A 12600-nucleotide genomic window follows, 5' to 3' on the forward strand; every position below is an offset into this window, starting at 1 on the left:
AATTTGAAGAGCCCATTCTCTTCAATAAACTTTGTTTTCACTGATGTAATCTTCTGTCAGAACTACTTGTTTTACACCTTTTCTCCAATCTAACTACCCAGAAAGCTTCAGTTTCTCTGGCTACTAATTGCTGCACCTGTTTCCAAAATAGCTTCAGCTGGCTTAGCCTTTGACTAATGGCAGCCATTTCCAGGGAGTGGCTATTTAAGATCCTTGCTCTGATTCCACAAAACTCTTTAACGTATTAAAAGAACAGAGAATAAATTTTTGAAGTTGCATAGATTATTTGACTCTATTCACTGCTTTCAAGCACACTGAAGCCATTCTGTAAAGCCTTTTTTTTTTCCTTAAAAGTCTTTAAGCCTCTTATACTAAACCCTTCATTTTTTTAGTAATCCTAAATGTTACTTTTTTAAAAGAGGCTAAAGTGAAAAAGTCTATCCAACTTTTACTTGATAGACTTCTGAACGTTAGCAATTCTACTGCTACTTTTCAAGTGAAACCCCCTTTTGTTATCAGAAGTTTAATAGGAGGCATCCAAAGAAGAATTCGGTACCTGAGACAACAAAGCGTTCTCACAATGCCTATCAATGAAGTATCAGTGTCTTTGTCAAATACACAGGTTACAGCACCAACTACATGTCAACTAAATTCTAATTATTTCCAATTCTATGATTAACATTTTTTCCCTTGAGCCTTAAGATAAGAGAAAATCTGAAACACTCAGCTTTAAAGAATAAACCTAATCTTCTGACTAATCAGCCTGCTGTAGTATCTGCTTTCACAGAAGTACTGTGCATCACCACTGCTGGCGGCAGACTTCGCATTGGACTAAGCAACCAATCAGTGTCTACATATTGTCGTGTAGTAAGCTGGAATGTTGTTTCAGTGAGCACAAAAGCTATGTTAAGAGAAACTGCCAGATAATAGAAAAGATGTTGCAGTTCCTTTAGGATTAAGGAGTTTTCGTGTAAACACAGAGTAGTCCCATTTGCAAATGGCATTCAAGCGTTGCAGTGTATGCTTTCCCAAGTATAGGCTTCCATGTTTAATTCCAAGCAAGTGTAGCAAGGATATCCAGCTACAGCAGTAGGACAGCAAAGTACTGCAACTCTTATCTGGTTATGTCTGAAATCACAGAAAACAGCCAGTTGGAAGAAACTTCAAAAGATCACCCAGTCCAACCTTTGACCCAGCACTGATGAGTCAACACTAAACCATGTCCCTAAGCACCAGGTCCACACACTGCCTAAACACCTCCAGGGACAGCGACTCCACCACTGCTCTGGGCAGACCGTTGCAATGTTTGATAACCCTCTCTGTGAAGTATCTCCTATCAAGCACCTAAAGTTTACCATTTGATCTCTTTCTTTTTTTTGAAATGTATTTCTGTAAAGATCATAAAAGCAGTTTTTCTTCCTCAAAATTCCAGCTAAGAGAATACAATACACACACTTAGAGAATCTTGATGAGGATAGCTTAAGTATCATGAGTGATTTTTATTCCACATAATAGATGTTCTGTTTGATATTTCAGACCATAATTAAGATTTTATTACATAATTTTGAATGTTCGATTAAGTGCTCTTGCACAAGTTATTCCAGTCAGAAATGGGTAGAATTGTTCTCTAGTTTAACAGAAAATGAAGTATAATTTTACTGAATGTAGTGTTACAGAAGAGAAATAAAAACATTCTATTTGCTTAAAGCTGACCTACTGACACTTGAATTGCTATATAGATGCTACTGATGGCATGTACCACTGAAAAAAGTCTGCCACAACAGGACACATACCTATCATTAGGTACTATTATTCTGCTGTCATCAAAAGAGAACTTATTATATAAAATAAAAAGGAACTTGACTCTAAAAACTTAAATTCATGCTACAAATTTAAGTATGCTTACAAATATAAGATCTATATTATCCAAGCAAAACCAATGTCTGAAGTAATATTTAAGACAGTAAAATATGTTGAATTTATTAATCCAAACATTTTGGCTAGCATCAGAATATTAGCTTGACAGCCAAAAAAATCACCACAGAGAAAAGGCAGACAGACATCTAATAAAACATACTAATACTTTCTAGAACTTAAGATTTAAGTTCTTTCAGGGACTACAGCTAAAAGAGCAGCGCAATTCCAAAATACACCAAAAGTAAAATATATTTGAGGTGTGACTCTTTGCAGGTTCCATCCCATGTATCCAATACTGTTCATCATCAGGTGACATCACCTTTTGTACTACTTGATTTTTAGGAATGTAAAAGCTACACTAGTAATCTGTAGGTAATGGAATGAATTCAGACTTTAACACCTCTAAAATTCTCCAACACTGCAAGAAAATAAGCACAAAATTCTACAGAGACAAAGGTACTGCAGTTACCCAAATTGTGCTCTATGGTATATGGACTGTCATTACAAAGTTCTGGAAGAGCACTTCAGCATAAATCTGCATTCACAAAATGGAAATGATTCAAAGTTGAATTACTGTCTTCGTATTTGTCTCTGTTCCAGGCAGCAGGGTATTAGTACATAAAACGTAGTCCAGCCTTACTTATGCTAAAGTATGTCACTGTCTCCCTCCATGCATATCAGTATGACAGCCTTCCAAACAAATTAAACTGGAAATTTATAAAATGATTGCTGTTTTCAAAACAATGATCTCTAGTTATGAAAGCACAAATATTAGCAAATGTATATATTTTGAAGTTAAACCAACATTAGCTCAAAGTAAATCACTAAATAATACATCAGTATCTTTCAACATGCAGTGCAGCAAGAGAAGTGAAAACATTCCATTACTGGTTCCCGAATTCTGAAATACTGGTATAACATGTACTCATTCCCAAAATGTTTCAGCCCCTTATAATTCTTCCCAGGAGAAGAATTTACATTAAGCCAACTGTCACAGCATTAACAAAAAGATTAAACCAATACTCTCTCACTTAAACACTCCTACAGGATATTGGAAAGTCTCTCTTCCACTATTATAAATTAATTTAAAGCATTCTCTGTGATCTTAAAAGAATGTATTCTATATTTAAGATAACTTCAAGTGAGCTATTTTAAATGTACTAATAAGACACTTAGCACTTGCAATATGCTGTTGAAAGGCTAGCTGAAAATCTGAGGGGAAAAAAAATATGTATCAGGTTGTCTTACCACAAACTGAAACACTTTTTTCACATCAGAAGAGGATATGAAAAAACACCCCACCAAATTGCACCATATTACATTATTTATTACCAGCTGAAACTTTGCATAAGATACACTTAGGTCTGAATTTTGCTTAAGTCAAACCCCACTTCCCTCTGCTTAGAATGGCAGTGTAAACAATGAATATTAGAGCAAGTTAGATGATCCTCTGAAGAAAAGGGGAAAGGACCCCAGACAAAAGCTCCATGAGAACCCCAGTTCTTGGAAAGGAAGATAACAAATGTCATACACATTTTTGTATCAAGTTTCTGGTAGTAAGTTGGAAGAGTCACACACCTTACTCTACCATCTCCAAACATTGCTAACTCCTGACTGTCCACCGGGCCTCCACTAATCTACCATAAATATATAGGCCTTCTTAACATAAAAATAATCAAAAAGCTTGACTTCAATTCCATTTGATTTCCTTAAGCGAGAAAGTTGTAATCTGTCCCCAGATTATCATTAGCAACTGTTTTAATCTGGAATAAAAGTAGCACAATTGCCTAATTCTTCCACCAGTTGGTAAAAATACCTGTTGTCAGAATGTACTATCACAAGTATTAGTTACATGAAGATTGTCACCTTTGCAGGATAGAAATCTAGAACTTCTAAATATTTTTCTGTAGAAAACTGTATCAGCTGTTTCTCTAATTTGGGAAGAAAAAGACATTACTCTTAATGGTATTCTTTCTAAGTATTGAATAAGAAAGCTTAGAGGATGAAGAATCAAAGCTTATGCTGGTATCCTTTAAAAATATTTGAAATTATTTCTTTTTCTGTCTAATATAATCTTATTTTAAACTTTTCTATCTTTTGAACTTGAAATAAGTATTTACCATATCAATAATTAAATTCTATTCAGCACCTTTAAGGCAAAACACCAAATCCATTTAATATTTTCACTCAACACCTACAAGTTTAAAGTCCTTGTTTTCTAGAAGTGAAGCACTCTATCTAATAAGCAAGTCTAGAAAGAACAAATCACAGAATGCTAGGTTAAAAGGGACACGAATAATCATCTGGTCCAACCTTCTTAGGTGATAGTGTAGTTCAAATGAGATGGCCCAGCACCCTGTCAAGCTGAGTCTTAAAACTGACACCTCTGTGGCAATTTCAGCTTCAGACAGTTCACAAAATTATTAATGACTGCAAACTGTTAACCTGCAAGAGTGATGGGGAAGAGTATGTGTTCACAAACAGTTTAAATCAACTCAAATCAGTCTCTGCACTCCTGGTTTCTCTTCCTGCCTTCTTTTACCGCAGTGGTAGGGATTAGCCAGTTTAGGAACTGGCTACAACGGAAGAGTGTATGTATACATCTGATTGTTGAGTCAATTTCAGCTGCTTGAGTCCACCCTGGGACCACACAAATGGACTTCTGCCGCAAGACAAAAAGAACAAACAAGCAGCAGTGGAAGAAGACAAGACATTCTTCCATTACCATACAAACTTAATTTGACAAACTACTTACGAAACCAAAACTTTTGCCTGCAGGTTACTGAGGGACAAACCAACAGATTAAACATTGAGAAGAACATCAAACTCACTCTTACACCCAGGAATGGTGTTATTCACCAGTTAGTCCAACCTGGATGACCTGCTCTGCAACAGAGCCCTATAGATGTTTGAATTCATACTTGTCATTTAAGCTAACTGATGAATGCTGCCCCTAAATAGAATATTCCTTAAGGTGGTCTTCAGAAGTAAGCATCAAAGATACATCATTAGGAGTTCTGGATGCTTAAATATCTACTGTCTGCATCTATAGGCTCAAAGACAACAGCAATGGAAGCAAGTAGCTCCAGGTTAACTGGAGTTTTGCTCATAGGAAGAGAAATGCCTTCTCATAGATACTACAGTGCTATCTTATAGATACTACAATTTCTGCTTAGCGCACATTAAAAAAAATATCATCATAGTGTTTCCCACAGGTTCAGGAAAACCCAAAATAGTAGTCTACGTTCAATTAATTCCTATACATTTGCTTAGAAATTCACTGTCACACAGTGGCTGCACATAATGCAGGCAGGTAACATCAGTCCTACTTTCCTTTGGGTAACTCAGCAACACCCTCCCCCACCCTGCTCTGACAGACTCACAGCTGCCTTTCCAGAGCTTGCTTACAAACACTTCTTGCTTAACAGGTCATAATTACTTTATATGCTGCCTTCCAAGCCAGAGAGAAAAAAAAATAAAAGTGCACAGCACAATACTGCTTTATTGAATTTCTTCCCTTGTTCAAACTAATCTTTATAAGGAAAATAGATGTCAAGTATAAAATATCAAAATGGCTTGCTGTCTTTTGCATACTTCAATTCCCTGAAATATCTTCTTACCTGCTTACCCTATGTTAACAAAAAAGAACACAAACAAAAAAACCAAACAAAACTAATCTGACTACCTAGGATACAATGTAGATTTACAACTTTCCAGCAAAACCTTTAAAAATAATTAACATTTATTAAATCACTAACATTTGGTTTATGCACAGGGCTCAACACTTTTCCTTAGTTCCCTAGATGCCTTTTAAAATATTCCAGATGTCTCTAAAAAGCCATTCCATGCACACATAAGAAAATATCCAGTGAGTAAGTACAGTAACTGGACAACACTAGAAGTGCTAAATGGTAATGGCAGAAAAGATGTATTTGTTACCGGAGTATGTCAATGAAAAAGCAAGCAGCCTTACAAGCCCTAACTTACCAACATTTCCCAACTACAACCTGAATCGTATTTAAGTCAAAAACAGTTTAAGATCCACATTTGTTCAGATTTGTACATTTCCATAAAAACAACTGAAATGTCTGTTACAATACACAGAACTGCAGAGAATCTTAATATCACATTTTATGACAGATTAACTACTTTCAAGTAAATACAAATTGCTAAATAATCTAGCATCTTGATGGCTCTGTATGACAGGGTGCCAAAAAATGTTAAGCTCTAGGTTTCTACAACATTTGTTACTTTTTTCAAATCTTCAGCCTACAATAAAAGCATATATTTGAAACCAATTTGCAACAACAGTAATGTTTCCACTTTTCTCAACGTTATTGGCCCTTTTTCTTCCAGTTATATGACCACTGAAGCATTCAGATAAAGTATCTGTCAGTAAGGACTAATACCTCAAAATTATTGTATTTTGTTTTGAAAGTGTTCTCACAACTACAGTGCAGAATTTCTTTGAGGACAGATAACATGTATCACTGCATGCTTCTGCACAAGTACACAGTACTCATTTCAGATGACAGCAAACTGAGCAATAGTCTCAAAGTGTTCTAGTGAAGATATGCATATTTGTTATTCTGCCTACTAACATTTTTCTTAGTAACCTGATACAATAGTTAGGCTGCTGTGAATGCACTGATCAAAAAATCCGTGACCAACTTTGAAGATAATAGAGGCAACTTCACTTTTCTAATGATCATAGTTTATTACAACTTTAGACTTCTTAGTCAAACAGAGTCTTTTTTTCCACTAGATAGTCTAGTTAACTTTGAATCCCTATCAACAGTCTACTGAATACTTACAAATGTTACATGTGCATGTTTAGTGTAAGTTCCAGATTTCCACATTGCCGCGTTGTATACTAAAATTTGCACTTTAGAAGTTCAAATAACTAATTTCAAAATAATGCAAATTATTCCAATGCAACTTGCAACTGTTTAGTGCAAGTGGTGTTTGCATTCCATTCCATATAATTATGCAAGCACAAGGAAGTCAATTACTGCCTCTGATCACTTGTTCAAACTGGAACATCAGGGCAGAATTAAAAAATACACTGCAAAACTGAATGACTGGGGAAAACCACTTCTTAAGACTTACTATTTCTCCTACATCCATCTTTTGTGCTACTATTCTAACTGAACTCTGTAAATCTCAATTTCTGCTGTAATTCAAATAGTTAACCAGAAAGTGAAAGGTCACTACATTCCACGACTGGTTTCCAGGCTGCATAAGAGCAGTAGGACTTTCAGCTAACTTGTGCATGAAGCTGGAAATAGGTAACCAAAAAGTTTACTAGGTATTTCACTTTTGTCCTCTGCCTTACTGGCAGGGAACATGAACAGACTCAATAGCTTTAAGGGAAACAGAGCATCAGTGTGCACCAATGATATCTGTGGATAGCTTGAGAGGTCACGAGGAAAGGTTACTGAAATCACAAAGTAAATTCAAGATTAATTAAAACCAAAACAAAATAAAAATTCACTATGAACTGCACACAGAGCTTCCTTAATTTATTAGTGTGGCAGTTCTAAGCAAGCACTCAGGAATATCTAGGGCTACCAAACAGAAATATCTACAACCACTGAATATTTCATATTTTACATACTGAAAAACGTTGACATGCAAATAGCATCAAAACATTTAAATGATCATTTCAGATCACTTAACACATAGTGCATTGCTTTATTTTCTGAGACATCCACTATTTTTGACTCCAGTCAGCAATAAACTTCTTAACTACAGTGGGTATATTACTCTCATTCACATATTTAAGTATCAAGCAAATGCCATGATACATATTAAAAATATCAGGAGCATCTACAATAGCATGAATCATTGGTGAAACCAAGCTTGTATTTATTTACTTCTTCAAAAGCAGAGACTCTGCTTTTCTAGAGTTTATTTCCTAACTTAGGGGAACAAATAAAAGCAAACTATAATAAGGATTTACATGTATCTACTTACTCAGTAGGTAGTAATTTCATGACATGCAATTAGTTTTTAAATAAATAATCAACTAGATTCTACATGCTTCCAAAGCATACTTTATATTAAAAGACTTATGCAGAAAGTGCCTAAGTTAAACAACAAAAAAGCTTCACCGCAATGTATGAATCATCCTATCCATTATTTGTACAACTGTATTACCTATTATCAGAGAAAAAGCCTGATTCAGTAGAACATCACAATAATGAGCACAATTATATCAAAACTTCACTACTTCTTGTAAGACATATTTCAAGACTTTCTTGAAGTGGTCTTTGCAGTCCATGGGAGGACTACTTAATAGGCTAAAGTTACCAGTTTATACAAGGGACTTCATTTACTCGGATTGAGTTAGGTTACTCTAGGGTCAATGCCAGCAGCTTCAGAGCTAGTAATCTCATAACAGGTAGCACACTCTTGTCTTAAAGCAATCTGAAATGCAAGAGCATGAGTGACTTCCAGCCAAGTTATCAATATAACTTGGCACTCTTCCTAAATATGCCCATGTTTTACAAAGAATGATAAGCACTTTATCCATACTACACAGATGGGAAAGAGAATCACTAAAGCTATAGAACTTGCTCTAGTTTACCCCAGGAGATAAAGCTACCAACAAGGAACCCCATTCTAATGCTCTATGCACTGGAATATCTAACTCTCTGCACTTAAAAGAATGACGAAGGCATAAATCAAAACAGAGGCCTCAATCATGCAGTCAGTACCAAGTCTGCAGTTAGCAGACTCACAGCAAGACTAGGCCTTAAAGCATTAAATCTTCTACATATTGAAGTGTCCTTCAGGCACAGTCTTTTCAGTAACTGAGCAAATAAACGCATACAAATACATGGTCATATTTATACACTATCTCGACCTAGTATAGGTAATGTTACCCTGTGGCAATACAAACAAAGCTAATAGTTCTCCTTAAGCACTCTCCCTTACTGCTGCTTATTGGACTACCTTGTATCCTTGTAAACTTAGAAAATAAATAATACATTTTAGCCAGGCAAAAAGATGGATGCCCTGTATTACTCCTAAAATCTTAAAGACCCAGTCTTGGTTAGACTGTTGCATCTTAGAAACTTCTGTTGAGCTACAATTCTGTTAGAAGTTTCACTGTAGTAACTAAAGCTTCAATGTAACGACTTACAGATCAACCTCACTTAACACGAGGGGGCACAGTAAATAAAGTACTGAAGAGTTGTCTCAAGCATATGTACGTTTGACGCCACACACAAATTACAAAAACTGCAGATTTGAACACCTTGACACAATGAATTGCCATTTAAAAGATAAATAAAAATGCAGCGTTAGCATAAAGCTTAGCAAAGAATAAGTAAGCCAAGACCTTTTAAAAAATATGGCTCTATTAACAGGTTTCTGTGTTAATTGCTTTAAATGTAAGCATTTGTTATAGGTTCAGTTCAGCCTGAAGTTGGTCTCAATTTCACAGAATGCTTTGAACTGTACTTGTGATCTGACCTCCTCATCTTCCCTACTATCTATACATTTATATGGCTCTACAACCACAGTATCAGAACCTTGTTTCTATGGCAACTATAAGATTTGTTTAGACAGAAAAAGAATATTAGAATTGTATGCAAATGTATCCATCACTGAAACAAGTGTTTGGTTCAGGAGTTGGTTTTCCATCCCTCAAAAAAAATGCTCCCTATACTGCCCACTATTTTCTCTTACTTCTATCTCCTCCATCCCCAGCCAGGCAATGAGTCACATTTGGAAAGCTTCACATCGTACTACTTCAACAGCCTGTTGTTGTAAATTCATAAATAGTTTACTTTTAATGAGGAAGACATGTGCAGTACTTTCAATCTTAACACTTACTCAAGAAAGATCACAGAGGGCAATTTAAATGGTTTTTTTTAATTGTCATTAAGTTAAAAAAAAGCTAAACTTTTCATAGCTATATATATTAAAAAAAAACCTTGGTTTACTGGCTCAGCAACTCACACCAATCTAGAAATTAAACTAGTCCATATAATTTACCAGCTCCTGCAGCAAAAATTATATTAGGCACTTATTTTACATAATATTCATTCATAGACAGCAAGCACAACTCTGATAGTGCAGGACATCACATACAGACAACTCTTTCTTATTAATAAATACCAAAGAGACGATGCATGACAGGCTTGCAACAATTATAAGAACTACAGTAGTTTGAAATGAGACTTACTGCTGCCAGCAGCACTGAGAGCTGAATTACATGAGGGTCATGGTAACAAACAGAAGTTTGAAGTAGACATACTAGAAAATTAATTTAAAAATCCTAGTAAACCCAGCTGTTAAAGACTACATTTAAATACACAGATCCTTGCTACACAGATAAGAAATTATTGTGTTCCACTGATCTGATATCAGTGCATAATATATTGTAAATAAATCATCTAGAAAGGACTGAGAAAATTTAAATATGTGAACACAAGACAGCACTGAGAAGAAAATTAGAACCTGTTCAAACATCCTTCTGCACCTCACTCATTTAACTGCATAGCACCTCTTACACATACCTTGCCAGATCATACCGAGATTGTTGCTTCAACAAAACCTCAGTTAACAAAAAGTATATCTACCACTTTACCTCCCAAACAAGTCAATATAGTTGTACAGCCAGCACGTCCCCTAAAACATTACTTTCTTAGAGTGGTTGTCCCCTGCTCCTCCACGAAGCAAACTCAACTAGGGCAGCCATGTCCTTATTCTCCTACCAACAATGTTTCTAAACGAGAACGACCCTCAGCGAACTTCACAGTTTCGTTCAGCATAACGCAGCAGAACAAAGTCTGCCCCACCGTCAGCAGACGAGCTAAGGCATCAAAACACAGCATTGGGGATGAAGCAGCCCGCAGTTTGGATCTGCCCTAGCATCGAGCTCGACGCTGGCGTCCGGACAGAAGGACTGACAGATAGGACAGCATTTCTTAATACAACCCTCCCTTCTTTCCCCTCCCAGGCACACAAGTGAACGTTTTACCTTCATGATGAGCTCAGGCTGCAGAAAAGCCTCGATACGGGTTAAGCGACCGAGGCTGGACCTGGAATTTAAAACAAAGCGCTAAGGTACCGCACCAGCCGCTCGTACGGGGCGGGGGGGAGGCAGAGATCGGGGTGGGTTAGCTGGGTTTCTCCCGAAACTACTCCTTTCCTTCTCCGGATCCCCCCTTTCGCTCCATTTAACTCCTTCTCCTTTCCTCGGCCGCTGCTTCCCCTCCAGCTCCCACACACCGCGGCTTCCCCTACACTCGCTGCCATTGACGCCATTTCTGTCAGAGGAGGAGAAACTTGCCACAACAACAACCCACCCCCAGCCTCCCCGGCTGCCGCGAGGCGGGGGGGAGGGGGAAGGCGTCCCCGGCTGCCTCTCCGGAGTGCTGCACCCCCTCCCGAGGGACGGAAGGGGACCCGTGGGGGATCGCTGGCCCGAGAACTGCCCCCCTCTCTATTCTACTGCGGGGAGCCGGAGGGAGAGGAGAGGAGGCAGGCTCTTCCTCCATTGTAAGAGGAAGAGTGCCTGTGTGCGCGGCGGGGGAGCGGGGTGTCAGTAGCAACCCCCCCACCTCCCGACACACACACGCTTTTGTAGGGGCTGCGGCTGTAGCTCGCAGCGGCTCCTCCTCTCCCCACCCCCCCAGCCCCCCCCCCCCCCCCCCGAAATAAAGGAAAGCGCTGACTCCGCGGCAGGAGTTTCAGCAGCAACAGCCGCAACTCCCCGGCTCGGCGCAGCGGGTCCGGGCGGGGGGAGGGAGGCCAGGAGGCGGCGGAGGGGAAGAAAAGGAAGAAGAAAAGAAGGGAGCGGGGACAGGGAGGGAGAGGGGCGGGGAGAAAGGGGCCCGACCTGCTTGGCGGGGACACGGAGCTTATGTGTGCGTCTGTGTGGAGAACGGAGCTCTGTCCTCTCCCAACGGAGGGGACGGGATGGAGAAGCAGCCAGTCCCTCCCGCATGCAGGCAACACCAGATCCCACTCCGCACTCCCCCCACCTCGCCCCGCCGTTGGGTGTTGGGGGGGGTGGGGGTGAAGGAGGCTCGGCGAGTCCCGCCGCAGTCTCGCTACGAGAAGAAAAACAACCGTCCCCCTCCCCCAGCACGCACGCCCCGCCGCCTGCTCTCGCGCCCCCCCTGAGGCCCCGCACGTCCTCCCCACCCGCGGCGGAGGCGCTGGGGGACTCCGTCTTCTGTTCAGCGCCGTTACCTTTGTTCCGCGACACCCGCCCGCTACTCCCCCGGCCCGGGGCGGGGGAGAGGGAAGAGAATGAAGCGAAGTCCTTCCTCAGCTCTGCGCCCCCTCGGCCGGCCTCGGCCCCCAGTCAACGCTCCAGCAACAGCTCTGTTTGCGGCGGCTCCGCGCGGCGGGGCCAATCGGTCCTGCGCGGACCCGGTGGTGGCGGCGGTGACTGCTCGGCTCGAAGCCTCTCGGCCCCCCTCCCCCTCCCACACCGACTGACTGACGGGCCAGTGCACGCCCCTCTCCCCGCCTCCTCCATTGGGTCCCGGCCTGCTGAGCCCGCCTTCCTCTCAGTTCCATTGGCTGCCGCATCGGAAATACTGACATCATTTTTCTCTACTTCTATGGACACTGAGGCCCGGCGCCGAGGGTGCTCATGGGTGGCGTCGTTCCCGCTTGCCGCTCCTACCGGCCCGGGAATCGGCACGGCGCGTGGGGCGG

The 12600-nt window shown here is 40.2% G+C and overlaps 1 protein-coding gene across 2 annotated transcripts in view; it reads right to left on the reverse strand.

Moving 5' to 3' along the window:
• Positions 1–12214, reverse strand: part of ARID4B (AT-rich interaction domain 4B) — an 83622-nt gene extending 71408 nt beyond the window's left edge. For both annotated transcript variants that reach the window (XM_064158563.1, XM_064158561.1), the window contains exons 1-2: positions 12127–12214; positions 10910–10970 (exon numbers count right to left, since the gene is read on the reverse strand). In XM_064158563.1, the coding sequence (XP_064014633.1) occupies positions 10910–10915 (6 nt within the window). In that variant the 5' untranslated portion in view covers positions 10916–10970; positions 12127–12214. The remainder of the gene's footprint in view (positions 1–10909; positions 10971–12126) is intronic.
• Between the last annotated feature and the right edge of the window lie 386 nt (positions 12215–12600).

Source organism: Pogoniulus pusillus, chromosome 18, assembly GCF_015220805.1.
Source record: "Pogoniulus pusillus isolate bPogPus1 chromosome 18, bPogPus1.pri, whole genome shotgun sequence".
NCBI lineage: Eukaryota > Metazoa > Chordata > Aves > Piciformes > Lybiidae > Pogoniulus > Pogoniulus pusillus.